Source organism: Sander vitreus, chromosome 12, assembly GCF_031162955.1.
Source record: "Sander vitreus isolate 19-12246 chromosome 12, sanVit1, whole genome shotgun sequence".
Lineage (NCBI taxonomy): Eukaryota > Metazoa > Chordata > Actinopteri > Perciformes > Percidae > Sander > Sander vitreus.
In genome coordinates, this window is record NC_135866.1 from 6005629 (window position 1) to 6018503 (window position 12875).

General features: G+C 41.0%; 2 protein-coding genes across 2 annotated transcripts in view; one reads left to right on the plus strand and one right to left on the minus strand.

Moving 5' to 3' along the window:
* Positions 1 to 3597: 3597 nt before the first annotated feature.
* Positions 3598 to 9760, minus strand: LOC144526347 (uncharacterized). The gene is made up of 5 exons (XM_078263768.1): positions 8954 to 9760; positions 7457 to 7552; positions 7225 to 7330; positions 5077 to 5178; positions 3598 to 3923 (listed from the first exon to the last, which is right to left on the minus strand). The coding sequence occupies exons 1-4, from the start codon at positions 9477 to 9479 to the stop codon at positions 5121 to 5123; spliced, it is 786 nt and encodes a 261-aa protein (XP_078119894.1). The 5' UTR covers positions 9480 to 9760; the 3' UTR covers positions 3598 to 3923; positions 5077 to 5120.
* Positions 9761 to 10037: 277 nt separating this feature from the next.
* The window catches only part of tep1 (telomerase-associated protein 1), a 55345-nt gene continuing 52507 nt past the window's right edge, over positions 10038 to 12875 (plus strand). Inside the window, exons 1-4 of the mRNA XM_078263383.1 lie at positions 10038 to 10199; positions 10985 to 11475; positions 11648 to 11836; positions 12344 to 12493. Coding sequence (XP_078119509.1) covers positions 10987 to 11475; positions 11648 to 11836; positions 12344 to 12493 — 828 coding nt within the window. The 5' untranslated portion in view covers positions 10038 to 10199; positions 10985 to 10986. The remainder of the gene's footprint in view (positions 10200 to 10984; positions 11476 to 11647; positions 11837 to 12343; positions 12494 to 12875) is intronic.

Here is a 12875-nt window from a genome sequence, read left to right on the forward strand (position 1 = left end):
CACACGTCAGTAACACAGGGACCCCAACTAAATGTAACTTTCCAGACTTGAGTACAATGAAAGTATAGTATACATATAAACTGTTTATTATACTGCAACTTTCACTGTTTACCCTGGGATTGTCACTGTCACTAAAGATGAGACAATTTAGGACACATTATTATCCGATTTGTGTCTGGGAATACTTGACCTGAAAATGTTTCGTGTCAGCTGTCGCCAGGCAGAAATTGCAATTGCAGTAATAAGTGCGTAGTCCGTTCCCAGTCCTCTGACTCATTGCCCCACATCTCAGATTTCTTTCAATAAATTCAAACTAAAAGTGAAAGTAAATGGCGATTCAGTCAGATTACAGTATCAGGCTAATAACAGATGACATGTCATGTGTATTGTTTGTGTCAATACTGCATGATGTAATTTAATTAGATTAGTCATTTAAGAGTAAGGCTTGTACTTTAACATGAAGGTAGTATTCCCTACTGCATACAGTACATATGAGAATAAGAGGTCGTTCTTGACTTTCATGGAACAGTAGATGTTCAAAATAGCATTTTTTTTTTTTTTTCTCATCCATGTTAGCTTAAAGGTTTAAACTAAAAGTAATTGTTTTTAATCTTGGAAACAGCAGGGACCAAGGCAGAGGAAGAGCATGTAATACCATTGAAAGCTCCAGAACAGCCACTGAGTGGACCTTGTGTTCAGATTTTCTTTCGTCATTTGCATTCATTTTCTAAAATAAAAATCAATTCTGAACTAAAAGTGCAACTATAATGGAAAGTTACCATGCTGAAATGTCAACATCGATGTGCATTAAAGGGACAATAAATCAAAAAGTAGTAAGTAATAAGTCAAATCAAACAGGCAACGTTGGTACATATTTTTAAAACGTGGAATTTAGAGCTGAAACGATTAGTTGATTTATCGATCGAGTATCTACAACTACATTTATAATCAATTGTTTCAGTCACTTTCCAGATTCAGCTCGGCACATGTGACGATTTCTTCCTTTTCTCTGACATATCTCACTGTGAACTGAATACAGTATGTGGGTTTTGGACTGTTGGACAGAAGAAGCAATGTGAAGATGCCACTTTTGATCTCTGGGTAATTATTGAGTCTTTCAGTTTTCTGACATTTGACAAAACAATTCGAAAAATAATCTGCAGATTTATCATTAATGACAATAATCATTAGTTGCAGCCCTAACAGAATTAAAGCCCATATTTGCTAAATTGTAACCGTATCTTTAGTTTACTTTAAAAGATTTCAGAAGTTTGTCAATTATTAAATAAGACAAAGTGCCACTCTTTTTAAAAAAAAAGTAGTTAAAAGATTAGATAAGTGTAATTTAAATTCTCATCATACAGCAACTCAATTCTTCAGGACAGCGTGTCCTGTTACTGGACAGGACGAACAACCACAAAACACATCACTGACACTTAAAAAACACAAAACAGACGGTCACACAACATCTCTCACACATATTTATTGTAAAAAATACATATAAAAACGATTTCTGAGACATACAAAAGATTGGAGCTTAGAAACAGTATATTGAACAGACAAAGACCAAGCCATTTTCTTAAATTGCATTACATATTTACAATTTAATAAATAAAATTCAATTTGTTTTTGTTTTGTTTTTTTATACCAGAGTAAAGGCAGATTGTCCATATATTGGGGCTGCAGATTCTCATCTAATACACTGACCTCAAAGCACAGGGCAGATGGAGAATCAGTGCCCTGCGATCCAAGACCAAGGATTTAGGGACATTTATACAAAAAAAGCGTCCTTGGTTGGAGAAGAGCTAGTTAACACAGAGTGTTTAGTAAGCATTGGTAAAGATTGAGGTATTGCACCACACAGCTTAGAGGGGGGTAAGAAAGTAAATAAAGAGTAATGTGGGGTTTTAGATTGTCTATTATCATTATCGACAACCCAACCACCACCACCAAAACCCCCCCGCCCCCCCTCAAACACACACACAAACAAACACCCCCATCCCTCCCAGCCAAAGTATACAACATCATAACTTATCACCACAACAAATGTAACATCTAATGATCAATGCACCTCGTCTTCTGCACTCTCTCACACAATGCCCCCCCCCCCTCAAATGCACAGACGGACTTTTGGCATTATTTTTCTATTCTCCGATATACAAAAAATAAGAAACATGCACAGGGCTGCCCTCTAGTGGCCGGACAAGTCGTAGCACCTCAGACTGCAGAACATCGGGGGACCAGGAAAAAGAAGAGAGGCTGGGGTGAACAAACTAGCCAGTAGGAAACCTGTGCACTGGGCTAACCACCAAACGGATCCATGCCACTTGTGAGCACAGAGATTTAAACACATGGAACAGGCAGCGAAAGCAATCAATTCATGTTTTTGTTCTTTCCCCTGGCCTGTGTACGACCTGTATCAGTCAGCATCTGTTGAGCAGCTTAACTGTTGGGCTTCCACCTCAGTTCAGCCCAAAAAAACACTACAAATACCTGCTTGCACACGAAAAACCCTTCACCAGGCAAAGGCAATCAACACACACACAAAAAAGGCAAAGGGAAGCCATTTAACACATTTAGCAATAGTTATGATCATAATGTGATGAGATAATATCTTCAAAAAAATAAAATAAAAAAGGGAAAGGGGTGGGGGCTAGTTATGTAATAATTAACCATCAGCTGTCCATAGCCTCCAGTGTTGGGGAGAGAGGCAGATGCCACTTTGTGTAAACATGCCCCCTAAAATCCATCCCTCCATCCATCCATCCATCCCTTTATCCCTCCTCGATCTGGCATTAATGTAACCAGATGGCGAAACTGTCGCTTGGGGTCTGGTCCAAAAACAATCCGGACTACACTCCAGAGAGTTTGAGAATGAGGAGGGAGAAGGGAGTTAGAGGGACAGAATGCCACATTGCGTACCAATGCCATGTGTAACAGGATGTTTGCCAGCGTAAAAAACTAGCATTAAAAAAAAAAGGGTAACCCGCTTTACCAAGCAGACTTCTGGGCAACTTACAGTAATCACACACACAAAGTCACACTTTCCTGAATACACAGTCATGCTCAGGACATTACCTGTCCCTGGTCATCATGAACACACACACACACACACACACACACCCTTATCCCAGACCTCATGTGAAAAAAATAAAAATAAAATCAGCCTTGAAGGACAAAAGTGCTCAAATTGGTGCCAACACCAGCGCTACTATGGCCCTATGAAATACCTACAATGTTCCTAAACACTCAGCAAGTAGCAGCATGTTAAACTCAGCGCTAACTAACCACCTACAAAAAAAAAAAACAATTAGCCCCCAAACTTTCCCTGAAATGTTTACAGGTAATAGTAAAAAAAGAAAAAAAAGAAAACGCCTAGTAACGGCAGCCCCCATTCAGCAAAAACAAGCCCTCAACCTTCAGCCGGTTCAAAATAAAGCAACGTTTATGTGGTTATGGTTCACGCTTTTGGTGCGAGGTTGGTTCATTTGGGGTTAGCCGAGGAACGAAAACATTCATCCAATGTATAACATGGAACAATACTCTTTCTGCTAAATACTTGATAAAATGACCAATCCCGTTTGGAGGGAGAATACACAGGAGAGGATCCAGAGTCACAGTTAACTTTTTTGTGTTCCTCCCCAGATTCAAGATCTTTCTGGGGAGAGTTCCATTGTTCTGGGATGATACTGCTTAGATTAGACAGAGTGGCTGTTTTTACTGTTGGAGTTTGGCTTTAAAATGGCCTAGACCAAGTTCAAATGGACCGATCCAAATGGAGAGCGTCGGTTGTCGCTAACAGGAGCTTCTTCTTGGGATCGTCTGTTCTCCACTCAAATGTAGGTTTGTGTCGGAGACGGACTGTGGGCTTTTGTTCAGTTACACATTTTTATTGGGATTCGATTGGGATTCAGTGTAGTCTCCTGTAAGGGCGGGAAAAGACAGAGTGACCATTAGACAAAGTAACTCATATTGTATTCAAACATAGTCTGCAACAAGGCTGGATAATATGGTTGAACTCAATATCACATTCATATTATTTTTCTGTATAATACATCATATGATGATATGGCAACTGCATGCAAAACCACATAAAATAAGCCTTGCACCCTACTTTGGTGTCAGTGTAAACTTCCTTGGGGGAATGTGTGACGCCTGTTGCTATGGAATCGAGGCCTTAACAACTGCATCTTATATTTATTAAAATACTGTCCTTTAACGGCATCTCGACTCAGTGCGGTTCACATCTGAGGGATTTGTTTACATTAGATTTACAATAAATTGGGCTGGGCTTTGAGCCTCAATACTTCTTTTTATTACCGACTGAAATGTACAAAATTCTGAAAACTGCACTCTTGCTAACTTAAGCCCAGTTTAGAGCAAAGATTTGCGACGAGACGAAACCGTTTTAGAACGTTGCAGCGGCCTGAACCGGCCCGTCTCAGCCCGACTCAAAGCCGGCTGATGGCGTCGCTGCGTCTCAGCGGCTCAAGTCGCCATAAGCTGGTTTTACAATGTAATCACATCGTCACATGTTTCAACAGCCCATAGAAAGGTCAGCTGGTCAAGTCAGCTACAAACTGTCAACTGGTCAAAATGGCAGGTTTTTTGGGGTCTCAATGAGCCCCGTGAGCGAGCTGGAGAGTGACTGAAGAGAGGGCGCGGCGTTAGAACAAAGCAGTGAATCAAAGAAATAGAACAGTTTTCGCCTTTTCATCACTACTAGAAATGCAACTGTAGCAAGCGTTCATTCATATTTAGATGCTACAAATGATATATCCAGCTACAAAAAAAAAGCCTGAAAAGTCGGAAGCTAGAACAAAAGCACAGAGAGTCGTAGCTATGGAGAGGATACACCGTCTCGTCTAGTCACATTGGTGTAAACTGGTGGCTTTCAGAACGTTGCAGAGAGAGAGGCACATTGCAAGTAGTAGCAAGTTTCAACTCGTCTCGTGGCGTATCTTTGGTCTGAACTGGGCTTTATTCTCTGATCACATGGTTCATGATATCAATCCAATATTGAAACATTTGCTAATTACACACTCTGGTCATTTAGTGAGTCTTACACATATATACCTGAGTCGGGTTGGTCACTGTGCAGAGGAAATGTGACCCGCGAGTCAATCGAAGGGATGTTCAGGGCAGCAGGGTTTCACCTTGGACCAGGAATCAATGCAGCTGCAGGGAGGAAGAACAGAGACAGGGACGGGGAGGCCAAGACATTCATTTTGGTTATCTCATGTTGACGTGCCATAACCTCTATGGTGGGGGTTTTGAATGTGGTGTCTCCACTTACGGTGTGAAACCAAACTAAATGTGATGACTGCAGCGGGTTCTAAAAATGGCTCTCTGGCACTGTAATGCAACGGGACCAGAAATAAAATGCAAAAAGTTTGGTGGGCTAGTACTCACTTATATAGAGCTGGAAACCATTAGTCTACACTTAAGTGGTTGATCGGCAGAGTAAATAACCTGCAACTTTGTTGGGTCTCTGTAAATTATAGAGTGTGGTCTAGACCTACTCTATCTGTAAAGTGTCTTGAGATAACTCTTGTTATGATTTGATACTTATAAATAAAATGTTATTAAATGATCCCATTGATTGATTGTTGAAGTAATTTTTCAAGCAAAAAATGCCAAACATTACTAGTTGCAGCTTCTCAATAGTGACAATGTCCTGCGTTTTTCGTTCTCTTGTGTGATAGTTAAAGGAGTATGTTTGGGTTTTGGACTGTTGGGTCGAACAAAACAAGCAATTTGAAGACATGTCAAGCTTTAAATTGTGATGCACTTTTTTTTTTTCACTTTTTCCTGACATTTTATAGACCAAATGATTAATCAAGTAATTTAGAAAAAGTCAAAAATGGGCTTGTTGCAGTCCTACACTAATATATGAATTTGGTTATTAAAAATAACTTGTATCGTGTGAAGTGTGGAACATGTACTGTATGATCATTTTCAACACAGTCATCTTTTAGATTCTAAAACTCCAGGCAAATGTCAGTTGCTCTACTGGGAGACCAGAATGTAATTTACACAGCTAAGCAGCCACACCTACAAACTGGCACAAAATCAAAAGCTCATGTGCTCTATAACCAAGACAAAAGATAGACATGTTTGTGCTTTATCTGACAAAAAAAGTTTGTTTAGGTTTCAACTTTCTCTCTGCTGTTTATCCAGTTAAACAGGTCTACTTTTATTGTGTCAGTGGCGTGTACATTTTCAAATAAATTAGGCACTTAAAAACGGCTTGAACACGCAACTATGGGAAGAAAATACCAGGCAGGATCTACACTATAACTGATTACCTATTCTTGGTAAATTTCAAGTCTCAGCAAGTCCGATCCCCGAAATTATGGGAAACCAATGACTCCTTGAAAGTTGGAAAACACCCCGAAATTGTTGAACATTACAGCTTTTTGAAAGTTTGAAAGCAGTTATGAAACTCTATGCGGTATATCTGTGACAACATCTAATTAAAATCTAATGATGATGCAGTTATTTTCACAGTTGTGAAAGCTCCATTGGCAAATAGTCACATCGTTTACTTGGAACTTGTAAAAAATAAACAGTTAGAGGAAAGAAGTACAAGCTGTTCATGTTTTTTCTTTTTATACATAAAGTGAACAGATTTCTGGCTCTCACACTGCACTTGGGCTATCCACGTCCTCTCATGTTCAAAATAATGATTCTTAACTAAGCAGTGGCTGTTAAGAACATCATATCATATCATGGAAAAGGACAGTGAGTCTCTAGTTACCAGAAATGTGTAGTGACATGTAAGTCACTACAAGTACAGAACAACCTTTGCTTCCATATTTTTGAAAATCCTTACCCCAGTTACATTTTTTCAGATCAGGAAATAGCCAAACACATTTTTCCCGCCATATGCACGACGCCTGTTCTTAAAGCGTAACTCTCACCAAAAAAATTGGCGATTTTGATGCTGTCATCGCAGTGCCCCTAGCACTCCCATTCAAAAGGCCATCTGACCGAAAAACGAGAATACGGTCAATCTTTAAGGTGGCGCTTCTGTCCTAATTATGCTTTTAAACGAAAGTTTGACTCGGGTACATTCACAAAAAGATCCTAGGCTGCATTTTGGTGAGAGTTACGCTTTAAAATCTCCCCAGCACTAATTTGCATTTTTTTTTACGCTCCTCTTTGCATTTGTATCTGCCTGTATTTTATTGTAATGCAAATACATCAACTGAACTTTGTTACCTCTTATGGTAGACGCAGAGGCAAGCCAGCCTGGCGATGGTCTCTCCCTGTACCAGATCCTCCAAACAGATGGAGCACTCGCCGCTGTCTTTACTGAGCACATCCGCTATATACACACACACACACACACACACACACACACACACACACACACACACACACACAGCAACCATAAGTATTTCCAGCCTTAAAAAGCACAGGCGTCAGGCCATTTCTGTGATATGATACTTACTATTGTATGGTAGGGGAGGAGACGTGAGGCAGCTCAACAGGTGATCCTCGATCCGACCCCCGGGGAAGGGCTTGGAGCAGAAAGGACAGCGGATATCTGCACAGAGCAAAGACACAACATAGCTGAGATTGACACATTGTGTGTCACAGCGGGACACAAAAAATAGATGATGTGCACATCGTGTCGAGCACAAGTGCTATGTTTGGACGACTAGATTACACAGACTGACTTGGCGAACCACAGAGCAGGCTGAAACCCAATCAGTGATTGTCATCCCAGAGATAGTGTGAATGACGTGACCCCGAGTGCAACTGACCCAAAATAGTTTGGAACTTTATTTGACTGCATGCACCGTGCAAAACGGTCAATAGGGCTGAAGGGATAGCAAACACAAGAGCCATGAGTAGATGGGACAGACACCATGCCTTTCTGCCCTACATTTCCCTCCTTCATGTAAGAGCTGTTGCCAGCAGTGAGCGGGCATTTGAAGTTGTGACCCATTTCCCTAAACTTGCCAGAGGGCTGGCCTGGGAAAACCCACCACAATGTTGTGTTTTGGCTTTGAATGTCATGCACCACCACCACCACCTCTTGTGTAGTCGATTGTCTAATCTAATGCAGACCAAGTATGCGTTTTCACTTCCTCTGCAAACTCAAGTTCCCATTTTTACTGCACTTTAACAACAAGGTGGTTGGTTACTTAAAATGTTCAACTTGCATGCTGCAGGATTTGCAACCGACAACCACTGTCAACAGGCCTTGTGATATGAAAGGGCATGTATGTCACCACTTCGAGGTTTATGCCACAGCTCTGCTTAATACAATAGGGTCTCTGATGATTTTCGTCAGTATGCAAGCACGGGAAAAGAGATTATCTCTTCAGGAATGTAAATTCCCCAAATAATCCATTTTATTTAATTTATTGACTGGGTGGAGTTGAGGGCTGCACTGGGAGATATTCTGAAGCAAAATTAATAGTGTTATATGAGACTAAATGTCTTTGAGTTTGTGTACTATTGACACAGTCTTAGATATATTTTCTTGGCCTTAAAGGCTGTTCTGGAGTGAGTATCTCTGACTTTATTTTACGATTATGGCCAAGTAAAGTTTACAATGAATACCCCTACCTCCTACTTAACAATCATATCCATATTACTATTATTTTCTCTATTCCCGTCAGTGTCACCCACTGATGGCTTCAGTTAAATAGCAGCTGTCATACAGACGAATCAACATGTCCAAATGTCCCATTTTTTATGTTGAGGTATTGAGTAATTTATTTAAGCTGATATTTCCAAGCTCTAACATCATCCATGAATTCCATGTAATACATGCATGTGAGCCGTTTTGACATCTAAAAACAAGGTAAATCACAAAACATTAACTACTGACGGAGACAGACACTTAGGGCAAGTTTTATTTATGCGCCACAAATAAAAAAAAATAAAAAAATACATGTATAGAAAATACTACTGCACTGTCAATATGTTAACTTACTGCCATGACGGTTGTTAACACGGTAAAGGCCGATCCAAGCCTCTGAAACCGGTCGCTGGTGTGTGCCTCGAACCCGGGCGGATCTTGCGCCCACGCTGCGGGCGGAGGAGTGCCTATTCCCGGGCAGCCGCTCGGAAAAAGTGCGGTGGGGCGTGCGGCCTGTCTCCTCTCCGGACTGGTGTTCCGCTACCACGGGAGGCTCCGGGCTTATATTCCCGTCTTCCTCGGGTTTCCCCTCGCTGTTGTTGTCGTCCGCAGGAGACGCTTGGCTAATGCTGGAGGGGATGCTGTGGTGGTCAGCGGGGCTGCCGTCGGCGCTCGCCCCATGCTGCCCCAGGTCCGAGTCACTGCCCTCCTCTGATCGGCTTCGGTTGGCCTCCGTGTCCTCGAAGCTCCCCGAGAAGTCGACCATAAGACTGGTGGGCCTGGTACAGCGGGTTCGCCTGTAGGAATCCCGCTTTGTGCCATCTTTTCCGAAAGCAGGGGGAACCGGGTCTTCCTGTAAGCGACTTGCTCTCGTCCCCATCTCTAGCGAGCTAGCTAATTCAGCTGGCTAGCCGAACTGCTTCCTCTAAGCGAACCACCACAGAACAAGGGGGCAAGTTAACCTCGAAACGACCCTTAAACTGTCAATTTTGTATCTGCTAACTTTAAATAATAACAACTTCTTGGCAACCGAGCTCAATAAAGATGATATATGTTGTTCAGTGTTCCTTCTCTCGCCTCAGTTTGTCCTAACTGTCCACATTTTCCTTTCTTTTTTGACGTGCCCGTTCTCGCTGCTGCAGCGGAAATAGAGCGTTTTTCGCTTCCTCTTTTGAGCCGTACACAAACAGTTACGGTAGCGTCACCATGTCACCTGAGCAGTTTGTAATCTAAATATAAAACAATATGTACCGGTTTATGTAGCAATTGTTGTGTTTGTTTATATATATATATATATAATTCTGCCTTTAAAGCAGTTCCGCTTTTATTCGACTTAGTATTCGCTGATTTGCACCCATATCTGTGCTATTACGGTAAAAAAGAACACAATAATGCTGACCAATCAGCGCTCTCAAGACAGTAGCCAGCCAGGCAGCTGCTCTGATAAACCAGGAACTACAGCTACAAGTTAGTGCCTGCCATTGACGTATAGCTCAGAAATAGATGCTAACACTACATTACATCAAACTGTCAAATTAAACACAAGAGGACACGTTTGTTCAGAATCCGCGCTGTACGTGGACCTCAAATTGTTTTTCCGGTGAGTTTTCTACTTCTAATTTGGCTGTTCATGGCTTATCACCACACCTAGCTAGTTAATGTATAGAAACTCTTGAGTCATTACAAAGAAGTAACATAGTTCACTAGAAAACATCTTGACAAATGGATAATGATGTCTCAGTTTAGTTAACATATAGCAGTTAAATCCAGTGGCTGATCTTGATAATGTAGTGATATGATTTTCTTTCTGATTATTAAATGCCATACTTTTCTAGACAGTTTAGTTGTTTATATGTGGTATTTTTTTATTTAATAGATGTAAAATACTACTTTTCTAACTTGAAGAAAATGTACACCAAAAACCTGGGACAACTTGAAAATGGTTGTTAATTTATTTAAACGTGTTCTGTCAGGGAAAGAGTTTTAATGTGGTCTAGAGCTGAGCTTGTGGTCTGCAGCAAGGTTTTGCATTGCCTGCCTTTGATCAGAACCTAACTGAACTTTACTGCTGTGTGTGAGATTTCTTATTTTCATTGTATTTGGCTGATTTTTTGATTAAATAATCTTATTATCCATGCATTACGGTGCTCCTGGTGTCCAGTGAAACTGTGAAAAGTCTGTCAGGCCTTATGCTGATAAGTTTTGTAGACTTTGTCCCCTTTTATTGATGCTTTCAATTGAGCAACACACCCATAATGTAGTACAATGTTTGTTCAAACAGTTGAAGGAATGCTGCTGAGTTGCTTGTCTCAATACTTGTCATGTAGGATTATGAAGGTTTTGTGTTTGTGCCTTTGACCCTCTGATTGATGTGTTTGTCTGCAGGGATGAGGGCGTTAACTTTACACAAGGCAAATGTTGCTCAAGGAGAGCAGCATCAGGCCACATGTGGGAGAAGTCTATTCTCCAGCTATGCTCCTCTGAGTCTGGAGAATAAGTTCTTGGCTCAGACCTCCACCCTGATGCCCCAGCCCCGCTCTCCACTCTTAACCTTTGCAGCACAGCCTTCTTGCCCCTCTCTCCAGCCCTCCAGCCTGTCTTCCACCTCATCCTCCCTTCTCTCCACCTCTTCCTTCTCCCCTTCCCTCACATCTTCTCTCCTCAGCACCGAGAACAAGCTCCTAAGCAGCCATTCACCTTGTCTCTCCTTTTCCCTCACCTCCTCTACAACTGTCCCAAACGCCTCTCTGCTCCCCACATCCCTGGCCAGCAGTGCTCCGCTCAGTCGCTTTGCTCATCCTCCTCCATTCCTTCGAGACAAAGGCAGGGAGGAAACGTCTGAAATGATGCAGTCCTGTTTGGAAGAAACAAGTGTGGTACACGACAGGCTTTTTTGACCATTTGTCTTTTTGCACATACTGAAAACGAAAACATTACCGTGACTGCTAATACATTCTCATTTAAAGTATTTGACAAACACCATAATTGATGAAACTCTTATTACTTAATTTTAATATTCTTGTTTTAATGTAACTTCTTCTGCATCAGCAGTATCCTGAAGAAGAGGATGTTTTGCTTGAAGGCGAGGAGGATGCTGGGGCAACCATGGAATTACCTGTCCTGGAAACAGACTCGGGAAACCAAGAACTCGAGCAAACTATGGTCATCAGACAGGAGGACTTTGCTGAGCTTGAAAGAGAAAATGAAAACATTGAAGAGGAGCTAAAAGATAAAAAGGTCAGAGAAAATACTTGACACTGCATACTGTTTGTATTAGTGCTGTGCAATTAATCCAAATGTTGATCGGGATTACGATTTCAGTTCCTAATGATCACGGAGTAATCGAGAAATACGATTATTTCGCACATTACGTTTTGCGAGTGAACTCAAACGGGAAAAGTATTAAGGGAAATTCACAGATCGAGGTGTTTTCAATGTTGATTTGTTTACTGTTTCACCGTTTTTTAAAGTTCAGTAATTGCAGAATCTTTCCAAAAGACAATGAGTGATCGTGGTGAATAATCGTGATTTCAATATTGACCAAAATAATCGTGATTAGGATTTTTTTCTATAATTGAGCACCCTCTTATATGTATGTCACAGAAATAGTCTCTGTTTGGTTTGTTTCTCTGCATCAGTGCTCCCAAAGGATGTTCCTGTGTGCTTGTTTTATGTGTTGATTAAAGTTGACTATAACTCTGAGTTGTGAACACATACTTAATTATCTTTCTGTCTGTTCCTCAGTACCTCCTGCTGAACTTGGTGTGTTGCTCCCTGGTCAATAAGAGCACAGCTCCAGGCCAGGAGAACTGGGACTTAGATAATAGTGTTTGGACTAAGATCATAAACCTGGCGAAGGACATTTCTGTCTGTGACCCACAGTTTCTTCTCAAGGTGTGTATGCAGCTTTGTGTGGGGATATGGCATTTATTATTTGTATGCCATACTGGATTGTAGCTCCTGAACGTTTATTTGAACTAAGTGGTGTGTTTCAACCTCAGCCCTACTGGGACTCCATCATGTTGTTATCATGGTCAACCAATCAGGCAAAACAAGCCAGAAAACATGTGAAACATGTTGTCAAAAAATGCGTCATAGCAATACGAGTCACCATAGGAATCACAATAGTTGATAGGAAATATAAATGTTTTAATATATTTTATTAAAATACTTTAAAAAGAAGGGGATACATCACACTATGACAACATTGTGCATGCTTAAATAGATCCACTGACTAGCAAAACCATATTTTTTTCATACTTTCATTTTACATTGG

Excerpts from the sequence above, each read along its gene's own strand:
- LOC144526347 (XM_078263768.1), bottom strand. The coding sequence starts at position 9,479 with ATGGGGACGAGAGCAAGTCGCTTACAGGAAGACCCGGTTCCCCCTGCT. Across the intron at positions 7,553-8,953 it reads TGTTAACAACCGTCATGGCA|ATATCCGCTGTCCTTTCTGC; the intron begins GTAAGTTAACAT and ends TGCTCTGTGCAG. Across the intron at positions 7,331-7,456 it reads TCCTCCCCTACCATACAATA|CGGATGTGCTCAGTAAAGAC; the intron begins GTAAGTATCATA and ends GTGTGTATATAG.